Source organism: Prionailurus viverrinus, chromosome A1, assembly GCF_022837055.1.
Source record: "Prionailurus viverrinus isolate Anna chromosome A1, UM_Priviv_1.0, whole genome shotgun sequence".
NCBI classification, from domain to species: domain Eukaryota; kingdom Metazoa; phylum Chordata; class Mammalia; order Carnivora; family Felidae; genus Prionailurus; species Prionailurus viverrinus.
This window is the reverse complement of record NC_062561.1, coordinates 145,646,219-145,664,744: the sequence shown is the minus strand read 5'-3', so window position 1 is coordinate 145,664,744 and position 18,526 is coordinate 145,646,219. Positions and strand designations below refer to the sequence as shown.

Genomic DNA, 18,526 nt, shown 5'->3' with positions numbered 1-18,526 from the left:
GAAGACCTAGAGGGACTAGTGGGAGGGATGCAGCGAGAACCAGAGAGACTAGCATCATAAGTCAAGGGAGTAGAGTTACATGAAGAAATGAGTGGTCAACTGTGTTCCAGGAGGTGAGGAATAAAAACTGTCCACTGAATTGGGAATAGAAAAGTCATTCTCACATGCTACAGCCATTCAAATGTAGAGGTAAAATGATTGCAATTGACTTCAGTTTCAGTGTGTTAGGAAGTTGAGCAAGATCTCCCCTATGGGTCTGGTTCAGTTTAGAATTACAGATTTTTAAGGGGTGCCTGGGTGGCTCAGTTGATTGAGTGTCCAACTCTTGATTTTACCTCAGGTCATGATCCCAGAAGTGCCACATCAGGCTATGTGCTGAGCGTGGAGCCTGCTTAGGATCCATTCTCTCTCTCTTTCCCTCTTTCCCTCTCTCCCCCTGTCCCTTTGTCCCTCTCTTCATCTCTCTCTCTCTCTCCTCCTCCTCTATCTTTCCTTCTCTCCCTCTTTCCCTCTCTCCCTCTCTCCCTCAGCCCTCTCCCCAGCTTACACTATCTCTTTCTCTCTTTAAAGTAAAAAAAACTTCAGAATTATAGATTTTTAGAAGTCTGTTTCTATCATGTTTCCTCTAATCTGCTGTAAAAGTGGATTGTTCTACATTCCTTTGTACAATACAACTTTCAACTTAATTTTGTTGATTTTATCTTTTTAGAAATTTTACAAGCTTGCATGCCACCGAAGCAACCATAGAACCTAAAAGCAATTTCTCTTAATGTCAGAGCCAGACCCCAGAACTTTAAGTTGCCCTTGAGTGCGTGTTTTGTCCACCTGCTGCCCAGTGTATCTGATAGGGTTAGTCTTGAACTGGACAATACCTTCTGAAGGAAGACAGCTAGATCATCTCTGTTATTGAACAGTGTTTTTAGAAAACCCAGGGTTCTAACATTGATAGTAATATCAGAACTAATTGGAATCTCTTCTAAGATTTTGTGTGATTGAAATGCATATCATTGGAACAGTGAGAAATTTTAGTTCAAATCATATGCTTTCAGAAGAAAAGGGAAACAGATGAGATTAGATTACATAAAAGCAGGACTTCTTTGGAGTGTGTTCTTGTACCACTGAGTCACTGTTTGGAGGCTTGGTATATAGGAAAAGACTTCATATTTGGAGCATTAAATTATTTTTTTAGTGAGAAATCAAATCTTTATGAGCATTACCTGTGTTAATTCTTTCTGGTTGTGAGAAGGAAAACAACAGTTAAAATGACCTCAATTCAGGTCAAAGTTCCTGACCTGAAATTGTAGAATGAATGCAAAATTGTCCAAACAGAATGATGACACAATACTTAACGAACATCCAAAGTACAAGTATTGTAATTGACCTCTGGACAGGCATGGTCTTATTTGGAAGTCTGTAGAAAGGGTGAGGTTTGTTTACCATACTTGAGTACACAGACAGAACTGTGACCTGACTTGGTCTCTGAGCCTAGGAGAGCTATATTTCTCCAATGATTGGCAGTTACCTGTAAATAAGCATGGTTCTACGCTGAGGTCACCTGTACTCAGTATATTTTTGCACCCATGTCGTAGGTCACCTGTATTCAGTATATTTCTGCATACATGCTTATGCATACATGACCTGCCCTAGTACCCACCTCTTTGTATCCCAGTGTATGGCATGTATGTCTTTATAAGAATCGAGTAGCTTTGTCTTTAAAGTTATCCCTCAGAAAAGAAGGAGTTGCCTTACATTTGTGTCTTTACAATGTTTTCCATAATATATTGCCTACTCAATTTTTTATTTTATTATTTTAAATTATTTAAAAATAGGTAGCACACATGCACAGGGCTAAAGTTCAAAAGGTATGAGGGCATTCAGTTAAAAGATAAGACTTCCAGAGCGCTTTGGTGGCTCAGTTGGTTGAGTGTCCAATTTTGATTTTGGCTCAGGTCATGATCTCATGGTCATGGGATTGAGCCCTGCATTAGACTCTGCACTGATGATGTGGAGCCTGCTTGGGATTTTCTGTCTCCCTCTCTCTCTGCTCCTCCCCAACGCACACACATGTGCATGCTCTCTCTCAAAATAAATATTTTTGTTTTAAAAAGCTACGACTTCCTGCCATCAGTATCTCCCAGTTGCCCAGTTCCTGTCTTGAAAGACAACCAATATTACACACACACACACACACAAACACACACTTAGAGCACAATATTCAAATAGCTATGCACTTTTCTTTTTTTTCATTTAACAGTGCATTTTAGAGATAGTTTATATTTATTTGGAACAAAAAAGCAAGAGATATTAACCTAAAAAAATCAGTACAGTTTTAGGTATTAATAGGACATCATCTGACAATGTCAGTTATGGCAAAAAAAAGAGAGAAAAAAGAAGTTGAAAGATTCAAGATTTCATGTGTATTTAAATATCACTTTAGGAAGCAGTCCAATTCTGATTACAGCAATATGGTGGATTTGGTGTCTAGAACAAGCTAAAATTTCTGGATAAAATATTTACAAACATCTTTGCAAACACATCTCAGCAGGAAGAAGAATAAGAGAAAATCTTGAAGTCCGGCCATAATTGGAAAACACAAATTTGCTTGGGACTCTGTAGATAACTAGAAGACCTAGAACTTGTGTTTTAATGGGCCTGCATAGGCTCAGGAAACAAAGCCAGTGGCCCATGATAGGTGGAAGGTTGAATCAGGGAACCTTAAATGGAGCTGAAAACCTAAAAAAATGATACTTTCAGTGAGTCAGTTGAAAAAAATCCCAATCCTCAATGAGCTTTGGTAGGGGTGCTTTCCTATCTCATTGAGACCTTAACCCTAGGTAAAACGGGTGGGGTTGCGGATGGGGGGACCTGTTTTCCTTTGAGAATTCAATCACAGGTACATTCTTAGGTGGATTTGGTATCAGAATCCACATCACTTGTTTGTACTGAAACAGACCAAGAGAAATTTATTATGAAGTGGCACTGTGTTACAGTACCCCCAGGTGACTGGCAGCCACAAATGCAAACCTCTGGAGACATAACTTTAAGCCCCGCTCTAAAGAATTCCCACAGATACAGATCCAAGGCGTATGAACTCCTAGTCAAAAATCCTGAAAAATAAAAATAAATAAGTCACCAAAATCTAGAGGAATCACCTTCTGAAGGTGCTTTGGGGAGGTGGGCCCCCTTTGAGGAGTCCCACAAAGACTACAATTACTGCATTTATCATATAAAGAATGTTGAAGTAAAAACGTTAATATATTTTAAAGAAATAGAATCAAAAGTATTATTCAGGAATTAAAAAAATTACCTAGAAGGTTTGACAAAGAAAGAGAATTTCTATACAAAAATATATATAATAATTTAAATTTAAAACTCAACGAATGAATTAAACAGCAGATAAGACAGTAACTGGAAGATAGATCTGAAGGAGTTACCTAGAATGCAGATGGATGGGCAAAGAATTGGGAAATATATGAAAGATTTGGAGACATAGAGAAAGGAGTAAGAAGTCTAACATGCATCTAATCAGAGTTCCAGAAAGAAAGGATAGAAGAATGGGAGAAAAATAGCATTTGAAGCAAATGACGTAGACATTTCATTCAGAGGTAACAAGAAAGTTTGGTATCCATATGAAAAGATGATGGACCACATTAATCAGGGAAATCCAAATTATAACCAACATAAGATATTTCACACCCACAAAACTGGAAAAATTTGAAGAGTCTACAGTATTGTTTAAGTGAAAATGCAAAGCAGTAGGAACTCTAGTAAACAACATACAAAAGTGTACATTGGTACACTTTGTTACCTAGAAAATTCTGTTGAAAGCAAGGACTATGAATGTGTAATAAATCAGCAAAATTAAGTTCATTCATTCATTCATTCATTCAATAAATATTTACTGAGTGCTCATATTAAGGAATTATATTAGAATTTAAAAAGAAAATCAGTTCTTGTCCAAAGGAGCTTCGGATCTAGCGGGTCAAAGATCACACAAAGAAAAATAAAAGTATAGTTATAAAAGAAAGATGCATGTGTGAGCTCATAAATGGGAATTAGCTATTAGATCTGGAAGGCTTTCCTGAGGAAGTGTTGACTGACATGAGCCAACATAGTGTTGAGGTGGAAAAGTTTTACTTTATAAGCTTCTTCTAGCTGGTCTGGGAATTAAATTGTCATGAGACAGATTAACAGGAGAAAATCAAACAAAAGTTTAATTACAGGATACTGCCTATATACATGGGAGAGATCCAGAAAAAAATGAGTAACTCATTGAAATGGCAAAGCCAAAGAAAAAAGATGATATTGGGGGTGGTGGGTCAGTTATGGGAGGTTACCGAGGAAAGCACAGTAAACAAGGATAAGGTTATTTTGTAGATTTAAATCATTGTCTTCTCTGGTAAGTTTCTAGATTTACAGTCATCCCCCTCTTTCTGGTACAGCAAGGGAAATATGCTTACAAATAGAGATTTTTCTTATACACATAAATGTCTCTTACCAAAGGGTAATTTCTACTGGGTTTTCAGAGCTTCTCTATGGTTTCTTAAAAATAATAAGCCTAAAAGAAGCAACATGCCAAAGAGGCATATCTTGAGGTGGCAAAATTTTCTCCCCTATAAAAATAGGGGATAAGAGATAAGTGGAAGAATGTGATAGTGCTGCTGATAGAGCAAACAATATGTGCAAATTCCCTGATGTTGAAGACAGTACTTAGTTATAGGACTGAAAAAAGGCCCTCATAGCTAGAACAAAGAGAGAGAGTGAAAGAGAATATGATGGGAGGAGAGTGGTAGTAGTCGCAATCAGACTCGCTGGGACTGGAGAAGTAGACAGACCAGACAAGGAAGGAAGGACTTCCCTAGCCAAGGGAAGGATTTGGGCTTTTATTTATTTTTCATTTAGTTTTAATGTTGTAATTATTTTTGAGACAGAGACAGAGTGTGAGTGGGGGAGGGACTGAGAGAGAAGAAGACACAGAATCTAAAGCAGGCTCTAAGCTCTGAGTTGTCAGCATAGAGCCCAATGTGGGGCCTGAACTCAGAGCCTTTGAGATCATGACCTAAGCTGAAGGCAGCCACTTAACCAACTGAGCCACCCAAGCGCCCCTGGGCTTTTGTACTAGGGTGTTTTTGGAAGTTTCTGACATGTTTTCAAGTAGGAGACTGAAATGATCAGTGAAATGAAGGGGAAAAAAATCAAAAGACCATCAATTAATTATAAATCTAAAAATTTCATGAGGAAATGCAGTTCAGGTCTTTGTAGCCACACTTCTCTGCTCACTTATGTGTGACTGTGCCAAGAATGGCCCCATTCCCAGTTCCCAACAGCTGCCTAATCTATGCTCTTGGGCTGCAAGCTCAGCTCTGCCTCTGACAGGACAACCGGGATGGTCCCCTGATTTGTAAATCCTCCCTCTACTTCCTCAACAAAGGCACACAAGATTTAGGCCTAGCTGATGATTCACTAGATGATGCAAGACGCATAATTGAATACATTTTACTGCTTTGCAGCCAGAGTAAATGATTTCTCCATTGTTGAGAGTAAAAACCAATTTGTCAGTAAATGAAGCAGATATGATTCGAAGGAAGCAGAAGGACACTGAGAAGTACAACTCATTGTGCCATTTCTGTTCGTGACTGCATTCATTGCAAAACTAACTATGGAGGCCACATTCCCATTCTGAAGTTTATACTAGAGCAAACTATTCCAGATTTTCTGTATCTTTGGCCCTTTATAGCTCAAAGTCCTTTCATTTTAACAACTTTATTGAGGTATAATTGATGCACCATAAATAATATTATGCATACACAATGCAGTTATAAATAACATAATAATTATTATAATTATAAATAATAACTGGTATACCCTAAATTCATATGCTCATATTTGAAGTATACAGTTTGTTTTGAGACGTGTACACCCATAAAACCATCACCACAATCAAGATAGTAACATACCATCAACCCCCAAATTTCTTTCTGACTTTCCCCACACTGATCTGCCCCTTCTCCACTCCAAACAACTCAAGTTTAAATTTAATCATTATTTTAATCAAAATTCCAATGAACTTGTATGATAGATTGGAATACAATCTCTAAAAGGGCCTTTCTAATCAGCTATCCAATTCCCTGGAATTCATGAAGGTCACTCTTTAGAATCAAACCTGTTTATTTCCTCGGGAGATTTAAGTCTTCAGGAATAATTTAATTTTTCTAAAAATCCCATGAGTTAAGGGTACAGCTAGGAAGGAAAAATAGTAGTCCCAGTTTGTGCAGTTAATTCCACCAATATTAATGTCTGCATCCCTCCTTCAGATCCCATTTGTGATGAAGAGGAAGGAATGGTTTCTACAGGTGGCACCGCTGTTCAGAGCATTGAACTTGTCCTCCCACCCCATGCAAACCATCATGGAAATACATTTGGTGGCCAAATTATGGCTTGGATGGAGAGTCTGGCTACTATTTCTGCAAGGTTCTTGGTTTTGACTTTTGGTGTGTGATGTTGTGTCCAGTGGGGAGAGATCAGAAAGGGTCTGAGTCCTGGTTATTGAGCTAGGAGAGAAGGAGAGGAGAGTGTTGCCATTTATTAAAATGAGAAAATAAGTCATTTATCTGTTTGCCTTAGGATTAATCTGTCCTTTTTTTTTTCATTTTTTAAGTTTATTTATTTTGAGAGAGAGACAGAGAGACAGAGAGACAGCATGAGCAAAGAATGGGCAGAGAGAGGGAGGGAGAGAGAGAGAGAGAGAATGAAAGGGAATCCCAAGCGGGCTCTGCATGTGGAGCTGGGTGTGGGGCTCCAACTCAACAAACCACGAGATTATGACCTGAGCTGAAACCAAGAGTCGGACACTTAACCTGCTGAGCCAATCAGGTGCCCCTAATCTGCCCTTTTGTTTAAAGGTGAATGTTTATGTTCTTGGCTCAAAAATAAAATGAAATGACAGTTCTAGTACTTTATTCTGAATTGTAAATGTTGATCTTGTAACACTGCAGCTTCTTGTAATGATAGTTATGACATGGTGGATGCAGAATAGAAATGGAAGACGACCTTTACACTTAAAAATACTCATATTGCAAACTTTTTTAAAGACACTTTACAATTTGGTTTGACCTTTGAAGGTGCTGGTTAGAATCATTATGGCCAAAGGATTAACTGAAAAATAAGATAACAAAGAGAGGAACTTGAAAGAATACTTTTAAGTACTCCTCAGTTTCAAAAAAAGGTATTTTATTATTAATGGAACCATGTAGGCAGTTGAGCAGTTTTAAGGAACACTGTGTATTCGGAAAATGCATTTGAACAGGAATTGCCCTACTGACAATCTTGTAACCATGGAACATTGTTAAGATTTTATTTTCCCAAAATGAAAAGAATTTTATGATGAGTATGTCTATAATTGTGACCATAGTTAGAAACCTGTAGTAATCCTTCCTATAAATTATGCGCAAATAAGAGAGCTTGTTTTTAAAATGAGATTGTCGTTCTCAATGGCAATAAAGAATTTGAACCTGTTCTTTTGTAAGGCTTACAATATAATTAACTGTGGCAGAATCTGTTCACATAGTGTTGGCACAATTCCTTTGAGTAATTGAATGACTACCGTGGGGATCTAAAATGTAGAAAATTACCAAAGTAACTTTCTGAGATTAAATATACTTTACAAAATTTCAAAATTTCACACACACACACAAAATTGTAAAATGTGTACCTTGTAGCCTTTCAGGCTTTGTGTAGCAATCTAGGTAATTTTCCAATAGAAAAAAATATGAGTCTTTTGATATGTGAGTGAATTCAGTTGAAGCTAAGAAACTAGTGTGAATAGCACTAGCTGGTAGTTCCTTCACTGTGCTCCCCTCCAACCTGAGAGTTACAACTTCCTGTGATTGTGGCCATGAGCTGTCAGGATGAATAGAACCCTCAAATGAGGACAGAAGACCTTGGTTTGTTTTTCAGAGGGACTGAGATAGGGAACAAAACAAGAGCATGACTGTCACCACAAGAGCAGAAGCACCAAGCATCTCAGTAAAGACCCTCCAGCTCGGGGACATAGTATTTCCCAAAATGTTTGCAGGGATTGTACAGACCCACTCTCAACTTATGTAATCTAGTTACTTATTTCATTCTTACAAGAGTTAAAAGATGTTTATTTAGAAAACACACTGAGGGGCTCCTGGGTAGCTCAGTCAGTTAAGTGTCCAACTTCGACTCGGGTCGTGAACTCACGGCTTGTGAGTTCAAGCTCCGAGTCGGGCTCTGTGCTGACAGCTCAGAGCCTGGAGCCTACTTCAGATTCTCTCTCCGTCTCTCTCTGTTCCTCTCCTGCTCTCTTGCTCTCTCTCTCTCTCTCTCTCTCTCTCTCTCAAAATATAAACAAACAATTAAAAAACATTAAAAAAAAAAGAAGTATTTGCCCATTGCATTTGTTACGCAAATTAGCAGTTCATGAAAATACTTTGAAGAGTGACCTCTTTCTCCTCTCTCTCTTCCCTTTGTTTCATCAGCCGCCTCTGTAGGGCACACCCCCTTCTAAAGTCCGTGGACATGTTTAAGTTTCGGGGACCATCTGCTGTTGGAGATCGTCTTGTTTTCAATGCCATTGTCAACAATACATTTCAGACCTGGTAAAGCATTTTTAGTGCTCTTAGCCTGCTGTGGACAAATTCAAACTTGCAAATGAATAAATTTTCTTATTTCAGTGTAGAGGTAAGTGTAGGGACTACTTTAAAATAACCAAGTTCCTTGGGGCGCCTGGGTGGCGCAGTCAGTTAAGCGTCCAACTTCAGCCAGGTCACGATCTCGCGGTCCGTGAGCTCGAGCCCCGAGTCAGGCTCTGGGCTGATGGCTCGGAGCCTGGAGCCTGTTTCTGATTCTGTGTCTCCCTCTCTCTCTGCCCCTCCCCCGTTCATGCTCTGTCTCTCTCTTTCCCAAAAATAAAAAAAATAAAACGTTGAAAAAAAAATTAAAAAAATAAAATAAAAAAATAAAATAACCAAGTTCCTTCTAATTTTTTTTTTTTTAACTTCACTCATCTTCAACATCTATAGACAACTCATTTTAACTCTGTTTTCTTCTTGGAACCTCTTTGCACTTAGTAAATTGTGATGGGTTGGTTTTTGTCTCATAATAAGGGTGACTCCCAGTTAACCCAGTACCATCTTGGTGTGTACCTGTCATAATTATTACTCTTTTTTTCACTCTCAGAAGAGTCCCAGTGACTTTATGGTCAGCTGACTCCTAATGAACCTTTTATTTATCACCATGAAGCCCGAACCACTTCCCAGTTATTTTTTTCTTGATACACAATGAAAAGATTTAATTGCCTTAAGTCTTTTAAAATGTGAAAAAGAGTATGTTTCCTATCCAATTTTAGTGTTTGATGCTTTTAAATATGGAACTGTTAGGTTTAGGGGAGAAAACTTGACTTTGGCACTATTAACTCCCCCATTCCCCATTATCAAAATATGTTCATGAAGGTATAGAAAGTCCTTCCTAACTGGCCTTTTTCCCACTTGGTGGGAAAGTGAAGTGGGAGTTCTCCCAGGGGCTTCTGCATCAGATTCATCACTCTGATGAAATGGATTTTAACAGTTGCATACATTTGCGATGACAAAAAGAAAAGCCCAGAGCCCTCATTCTTTTCCTCCCTCAGAAGCAGTGGTGGCTGCGTGGGCAGAGGAGGCCTGGCAGGGTCTCGTTCTCTGCCCACAGCTCTGTGTCGCCCTCTGCAGTGTTGAAGTGGGAGTGCGCGTGGAAGCCTTTGACTGTCAGGAGTGGTCTAAGGGCCAAGGCCGTCACATCAACAGTGCTTTTCTCATTTATAATGCTGTCAATGATAAGGAAGAAATGGTCACATTTCCCAGAATCAAACCCCTATCAAAGGTCAGTTATCAGCACGTGAGTTCATTAATCAGACCACTTATTCTGGGGGAAGTGGTGGGTTGCAGAGCTCTACCCAGAATCTCCCCACACCAGCAACAACTTCCAAGGCTATTCCTCTTTAGATTTTTTTTCTTTTTTACATTACAAAGTAAAATGGACTTTTTCTCCCCCTGCCCACCCCCGATCACTCTCATCATTTGTTAGAATGATAGAGGCCCTGGAGACCTCACTTCTGTTCTGCTATGTGCTGCTGTGGGAAGAACATCATCTTCCGTGTCCTATTTCTGACTCTCTTCTCCCACTTCTTTACTCCAGCTCTCCATGGTTCTCTACATGCAATGGAACTGTATCTTCTCCCTATCTGAGAGGGGCTTGCTGCCCACCCTCACCTTTTCTAAAAACTGTATAGTGAGATAGATGTATAATTCTGATAACAGAAATGATAACAGTCACCACTTTAAAAAAGGGGGAAAAAAACGGGCTGCAAAGGTTGTCTTTATCCATGCACTTGCCCTTTGTGGGTGTTGAGTATAGTTCACACAGAGACACCATGTGTATTCCAACTAGCCCCTTCAACTGAATTCAGAGAGAGACACTTAAGGATTGTACCATTAAATTAGAAATGTATTGATTATAATTTGTTTTTTATTAAAGGATGATTTTAGACGGTATCGTGGAGCTATTGCACGCAAGAGAATTCGCCTAGGCAGGTAAGGGATGTGGGCATAAGGATTTGAGGCTATATTCTCTTATCTAACAAATTATACAGCAAAGGGCCCCTCTCTAGGTGTCAGTTCCCACATAATGTAACATGAGACGGTCTGATATTTTCTGACTGGAGGCTAACTGTGACAGATTTTTTTTTTCTTGATTGTTCCACTAGTAAAAGTAGCTTTTAAAACTGCTGATTTCAGTTCAAGAAAGTGTCATGGTGACTGTTGTGTGCCAAATGCAGGGAAGAAAACTTTATTATTATAACATTATTATAACATATTAAGTAACATTTTAATTTTTTTTCCAGAAAATATGTTACTTCCCACAAAGAAGAAGTGCCAGTTTGTGTACAATGGGACATAAGCAACCAGGTAACCGTTTTATGATTTGGAGCTTTTCGTGTAAAAAGGGAAAATGGTATCATTATAAACATGAAAGTTCCCATGTTTAACTGCTTCAGGTTGTGCCTATACAAGTTAGATGAAAAGGTAAATTATATCAACCAATCATCTCAAAATAAAACCAAACTATTAGTAAGTGGTTACCAACTAGTAGTTTCCGTGCCCTGTCTGAATTACATGTACAGTTTCCAAACTACAGACTCAGAATGATCTGCCATCAAATGCATTCAAGCAGCATGACACTGAGATACGGTGTCTCTCCATAATTTGTGCTGAAAAGACATGCCTTCCGGCTTGCATTTTTATAACACAACAACAAAGTATTAGTCATTTTAAAGTTTTTGCCCATAAATTATAAAAGGAGATCCAAGTTTACTGATTACATGTTGATTATAAGTCATACTGAAAGGTTATGTTGTCTTTGCTCAGGACACCAATTAAAATGATACTAATTTGCTAAGCATGCAGGCCTCATTTTATTTTGTCTGAATTCTGAATTAAGTGTTTGAGACAAATTATGTTACTGACAGCTTGGTTCTGAGCTTAGCATTATCACTTTGGCTCTAACAGTTCCCGTTTCCTAAGCAGAAACTGTTTGATCACATATCTGTGGACCGAACTCTCAGCTTTTACGATATTTGTGTTTTAGGTATCCCTGAGTAATGCCAATGTGGAGGCTCTCAAAAATCTGGCAGCCAAGAGTGGCTGGGAGGTTACCAGTGCTGTGGAAAAGGTAGGAGGCATCCAGGTCTATGTACAACCTGCTGTCCATCACAAATGAAAGTTGTCATGCTGCTGGTGGTGGTTCTGCTTCTACTGCTGCTTTTAAGAAGGTAAAAAGTCTTTCTGGGAAGCTATTTCTAAGAGGCAGGTATCTTTCCAGGGCTGAATCTACCGCTCCGTGCCGGTTGATTTGTGGTCCTCCAGGCTGCCCCACACATTCCTGCCTCTGAACTTCGTTGTCATATTCCACTCCTCTCTCTTTCTCCTCTCCATCTGCCTCAGTCCAACCTGGTCTTCAAGACCAGGACAAATGCTTTCTGCACAAAGCCAATTCCTATCATCCTGACTGAAGGAACTTCCCTGGAGGAACCCCCTTAGCAATTACTTTTTCAAAATTAATTTGTCAATAAATTATGCCCTGTCTTGTGACAGTGCTTCCACTGCTTCGTTGAATTGATGTTGATGTCTTACATAGTAATTTAACTTTTTACACATGGCCTTTTTCCCTAACAAGATTATGAACTTTTGAAGAAAGAAGCCTTGTCTTGACTTCTTTGTGTCTTTCTTAGCACCTTTTATACTATTTTGCAGGTCATCAAATTTAAGTAAACATATATAATTTGGATTCTAATTTTATCTCATTTCAGAAGTGGTTAGGAGACCCTTTGAAGCTGATGCCCACAACTAGACTAGACTGTAAGGTCTCTGTGGGCATTTAGCTCACCGCTGTAGATGGTCCCAGAACATAGCAGTGCCGGGCACTCAGGACGGGCTCAGTAATGCCAGTTCTTTGTGCTCATATTTCAGTGTGTACTGTTGTTCAGCATCAGTGAAGCAGCAGCACCTACCAGAGGGGTGACCATATTCCTGGTTGTCCATCATAATTGGTGATTGTTCCATCATCATCTGATGTCATAAATATTGATAATGCCTCAGTGCCCAGTTTGGGCAATAAATTATATGGTCACTTACCCTAAAATTGAAGGAAGCTGAGATGCTACTTTACTGATTGTTTTCACCTTGACCTTTTGTCAGTGTTTTGTTCTGGTTTGTTGGCTTTTAGTGTGTTTTTATCTTTTCTTCTGAATCCTATCAGGGTCTCTCTTACCCTGTTTGGATCCAGTTAGGTTTCCATGTATACCAAATTCAGTGATGCAGAAACACAGGTTAAACGTAATAAAATGATCTTCTTCTCTTTATCCCACATAAAAGATGCTTCAAGTCTTTGTTTTCTTTTACTAACATGCAGTCTGTTTCTTGCATCATTGCTGGCATCTAAGCAGTGTTGGAAAGGGCAGACTTGTGTCTGGAATGAAGGAAGAGCGCACATTTTGTGAAATCATATAATATATAAAAACTTGAGTTCTTTGGGAGTTTGGGGCCAGAAATAAATCTAAAGTAATAAATGGTGTATTGGCTCATATCTAAGGAGAGCCACCAATAATTAATTCTTAATTTTTGTGTGGATACTTTAGAAGATATTATATAATTAAAGCAACATTCTTATGTCATTTCTGTTGAATTTGAAGCCCTCCAATTCTTTAGATTGTATTTATGATAAAAATTTGATTTTTTTTTTCCTTTCTGAGTTACCCTCCTCTTCTCTCCTACTTTTTAAAGTGTTTGTATCCTTTTAATTTTAAAATACAGCTCTCTTACTTTTTTCTTAATTCTTCCAATTATGTGTTAGGAGTCATATTTATTTCAGGGCTTAAAGTCTATACTTATTTTTGATACAAATTAGTTAAATGGAAAAAGTAAGATTTTTGATATCTGTAATTGGGCAGTACTTATTCTTTAACTCATATTTCATTTTTATGTATGATCATGGAATTAATCATAGTATAGTAATACAAGGAGCAAAATGTGTACTCTCACCTGAAAGGAGCTTGTAGTTGTAGTCTATTTGGGTAACATCACACATACACAAGGAACAGCTGAAGAGTAACTTTAAGGTGGTTTATAAACAAGTGAGAGATTATAATATTTAAATCATAAAGGTCAGCTCTTAGGCACTTCAACAAAGTAAAGCAAGACAGTTATTTACAGAGGACTTTGGAGAGGGGGTAATTCTTTTCTCCTTGAAGATAGTGTAAGTAGATTGCTGGAGGGTGAAGGGGGCTCTCTAGGCAATGAGGAGTATGATTCCAGTCGTCGTGGTAGAAATCAGCATGGGTAGGAGACTGACCTGACGGGAGTAGCCTTTTATTTAGGGGGCAGCTGAAAGTACTGGAAAGGCTGTGATGAAAGCCAGAATGGCAAGGACTACTTGGCAACCTTTACACAGAACAAAGCCAAGTACAGGAAACAGACCAGAGGAGCTATTCTGACTGAATCTGGGGAGAGTCCGGGTCTCACAGCTCCCCCTGACCAGTTCTCCTCCCCTTCGCCCCTGGGGGTTCCCAGGGAAGGTCAGGTCACTTCCTCTCACCACAGAGGCCTCTGTAAAAACCAGTTTTGTTCTCCTTTCCACAATGTTGTCTCCATAGCATATTGGTCAACAGATAGTATAAAATTCTAAAATTATACTCTTTCCTCTTGTGTTGTTTGTATAAGATATCCAAATCCATTAAGCGGAATCTTATTAGAATGAAAAAGCAGTATCATTATAAAATGTTAGCAATTTTGAGCTTATTTACTTTCAGCTTTGTTTCATAGAATAAAATTCGCCAGACGTCAAGTGATAAAATGTTTGAGTTGGTTCCAGATGGAATTTAACCTGTACTCTTCTGAGCATGAAAGAGAACATGTTTTCTTGAAGAGTTGGTCTTAGAGAATTTTTTCACTAAGCAGAAGTTGGCTTTTCTAAAATACTAGGGTTTAAAGAGATCAACACCAACAGCTGCCTTTACTCGTCTGCTCTGTCTACATCAGTGTCATGGGTTCCCACAGCACAGCAGTGAGCAGGACTTCCTGCTCCCTTCATCTTCTGGGAGAAGGATCAAAATATCATTCCCTCCTCTGATAATGTGCTAAGCACTGGATAAGCGTAGCAAGCTGTGTGAGGCAGTTTCATGGTGGCTATTCAGCTTGGTGTTTGCCTTGGCTCCAGGATAGAAAGCAGCAGTATGTGTCTGTGACCTGGGGAGCAGCTTCCTGAAAAAGTACTGTGATCATTTTCTAGGGCTCCTGTAACAGTACCACAGAATGGGTGGCCTAAACAACAGAAATGTATTGTCTCGCAGTTATGGAAGCTGGAAGTTTGAGTTCAAGGTGCTGGCAGGATTAATTCCTTCTGAAGAAGTGAGAAAGAATCTGTTCCACGCCTCTCTTGTAGCTTCTGGTGGTTTGCTGGCAATCTTTGGTGTTCCTTGGCTTGTAAATGTGTCACCTGATTTCTGCCTTCATCTTCATATGGCGTTCTCCCAGTGTGCATATCTGCATCCAAAATTCCCCTTTTTATAAGAACATCAGTCATTATTGGATTAGGGGCCATCCTACTGCAGTATAACCTCATCTTAACTAATTATATCTGCAATGACCCTGTTTCCAAATAAGGTCACATTCTAAAGTACTGGGAGAATTTTAACATATGAATTTGAGGAGACACAATTCAACCCTTGGCAAGTGCTTAGCCCAATATTACATCCTTTTCCATACTGCTTCCATCAGTGTAGACTATGGCTGCCCCAAAGTCTGATTCTGACAGAAGGTGAGGAACTTACCCTGGCCACCTACCCTTGCCCCCTCTGAGACTATAGAACCCAGAAACCTGGCTTAGAGCCACATGGCCACCAAGTTTTGATAAGATAACTTCCTTCTGGATTTACACCAGGGAACCTCCTTTTACTTCCTCTGTATGGGGAGCGAAGTTAGGCATGGCCATTTTGGGGTGAGTCTCAGCCCCCCACTGGAACTGCATTCGTGGCTTTCTGTTTCACGTGTCTATGGCCCAGGCCATGTCCTCCTCTGTGGGCTTGATTTAAAGATGGTCTTTGCACAAAGGTTAACTAACTGGAGAGTTAACATGTGTAAACAAATTGATACTCCCTTTCTTTCTAATCTGCTTTTAGTCTGTTTCTTACTTCTTCATTCTCTTGAAGATATTTATGTTTAAATAAAGGTTTTCTCCCTCACAGCCTGACTTGTCCATCTGCTTGATTCTTGCAGTGAAGTCTTAACCCTCTGTTTGTTTGTCTTCTCACAGCTTGTTGCCATGGGGATGATTATAAGATGGCACATTTCAACACCAACTTCAAAGCACCCTGAAAGAGATGGAGAAAATGGGCAGGACAGAAATGTGCTCTTAGCTGAGCACATATCTCTGATTATTATCGAAAAGTGCAATGGCAGGAGAGTTTGGAGTAATAGGGGATATGTATTGTTTTAAGTATGTGTCAAATGGCTCCCCAAGACAGGCCTCCTCTTATCTAAGGCATAACAACGTTAGAAACCCAGGAATTGGCTCTCAGGAGGATGAGCCCTTGTGATTCACAATTGAAAGAATGCTTTGTGCTGAAGAAGCATGGTGCTTTCAACCCTTTGCAAGGTTGAGTTGGTTCTAGAAGTGGTGGCTTACTTTCTGGGACCCGTTGGCATGCCTGACAACCTGGGAAAGTGTCTAAGGTGTCTGAAGGAAGATGAAACACTGAGTTGCCTATCAGCCTGGTGATATTTTCTGTCGTTATTTGAGTCAGGGAAATAAAGAGATAAAAAGAGAAATGCTTACATTCTTTATTTTTCTAGAGAAGACTGTGGCACAATAATTAACCTGTCACATATTGTTTAGAGGGCACAGAGGATATCACCGTGGTCCAAGCTCCAGACATCCAAGTATTTGAAGGGAAATTGCCATCATTTGGCTTCATTGTTATTCAGGTGCCAAGATGCCTTAGCCAGCACAATCAGCCTGTGACTGTGTGTGGTGTTTAAAGTGAAAACATCCATTTTTATTTTGTAATTTATTTTTCTTGTTATTATATTTTAGATAAAAATATATACCCTGGAAGAGCATGACCTTTTATCTGTTTGCGTTGAAAAGCATGTGGAAAGACCAGCACACTTGACTTACCATCTCCTGTCTGACTTTACCAAGAGACCTTTGTGGGACCCTCATTTCGTGTAAGAATACATTTAGAGTATTTTCTTAAGCAACTCTGACTTCATGTAAAAGATGACCTCCATGTTGCAGTCCATCTCCATTGCCCAGCGTATGACCCATTGCTTATTAATTAAAGAGTATGTTTTAAAACTTGCCCTGCACAGAAAACTGCATCAAGTGCTACTGAGAGACGTAAAAACAAAAATTTTCTTAATACTTCGTTTAGCATTTATATTGAGTTAATGTGCTTTACCCACATCTGTTGTACTCCTCCCAAAAAACTCTTCAAGTTTGATATTATTCCCACTCAACGAGAGAGGTTCTGAGACTTGCCAAGATTGCACAGGCAGGAAAGCAACAGAACCCAAATTGGAACCCAGATCCATCAGGCTTTGAATTCCACACGCTTGCACACAGCTTCAGTGTACTTGAGAAAGTGATTACCTAATTGTCTTCCCACTTTCCACTCTGGATATTTAATTAGCGGTTCCTTCTTTTTCTGTGAAGCAGCACTCCCTGGTGAGAAGCTGAGACGAAGCTGTGTGAGTAACTGAAGTCAAAGGCATTCCTGCCAGCTTTTCCTGTCTGATCAGGGCCCACTGTCAGCCTCAGTCTCTTCCTTCTGTTACTTTCTGTCTCCTGCATCCCAATCCGGCCTCTTCCATTCTTGCTCCTTTCCTGGATTGCAAGGCACCTGCACTGACTGGGTCTGATTACACTCAGGCCACACCCCCTCCTCCAAGAAGTTCCAGCTCCTGGGGCTACATACAGCACTCTAGGGCCTCACTGGGCATCTTGCTGAAAGGGAAGGATTGGTGAGATGGGCTTCCTATTTATTAAACGTTACTATTTACTTCCTAATCTTGATGAAGTAGAAGCTCATTTTTAAAATGACTAAACCTTGGGGGCACTGGGGTGGCTCAGTCAGCTAAGCATCTGACTTTGGCTCAGGTCATGATTTCAGGGTTCATGAGTTCGAGCCCCACATCAAGCTCTCTGCTCTCAGCACAGAGCCTGCTTTGGATCCTCTGTTCCCTTCTCTTTCTGCCCCTCCCCCACTTGTTCTCTCTCTCTCTCTCTCTCTCTCTCTCTCTCTCAAAAACAAAGAAGACATTTAAAAATAAAATAAAATGGCTAAACCTAGGACACCTGGATGGCTCAGTCGGTTAAATGTCCAGCTCTTGATCTTGGCTCAGGTCATGATCTCATGATTCTTGGGTTCAAGCCCCACATTGGGCTCTGCACTGACAGCATGGAACCTGCTTGGGATTCTCTCTCTCTCTGCTCCTCCCCTGCTTGCTCTCTCGCTCCCAAAAATAAATTAAACTTTAGGGGCGCCTGGGTGGCGCAGTCGGTTGAGTGTCCGACTTCAGCCAGGTCACGATCTTGCGGTCCGTGAGTTCGAGCCCCGCATCGGGCTCTGGGCTGATGGCTCAGAGCCTGGAGCCTGTTTCCGATTCTGTGTCTCCCTCTCTCTGCCCCTCCCCCGTTCATGCTCTGTCTCTCTCTGTCCCAAAAATAAATAAACGTTGAAAAAAAAATAAATAAAATAAAATAAAATAAAATAAAATAAAATAAAATGCCTAAACCTGATTATGATTAATACCATGTAAGAGGCAATGTAGTATCACTAAAGTGAAACACCTTTGGGGTCATGTGTTACATTTGCATAGATGCCAGAATAATACTTCATGGTTAATGCTATCATGATAAAACATTCTGAGAGAAGAGGAAATATTTCATGATTTTCTTGCATCAATATTTG

At 39.7% G+C, this 18,526-nt stretch overlaps 1 protein-coding gene across 1 annotated transcript in view; it reads left to right on the top strand.

Annotated features, from left to right (window-relative positions):
* The window catches only part of ACOT12 (acyl-CoA thioesterase 12), a 51,369-nt gene that overhangs the window by 29,807 nt on the left and 3,036 nt on the right, over nt 1-18,526 (top strand). The window contains 8 exon segments of the mRNA XM_047860152.1: nt 6,315-6,471; nt 8,505-8,624; nt 9,732-9,882; nt 10,537-10,592; nt 10,904-10,967; nt 11,647-11,745; nt 11,747-11,830; nt 16,648-16,781. Of these exon segments, the coding sequence (XP_047716108.1) occupies nt 6,315-6,471; nt 8,505-8,624; nt 9,732-9,882; nt 10,537-10,592; nt 10,904-10,967; nt 11,647-11,745; nt 11,747-11,830; nt 16,648-16,781 (865 nt within the window).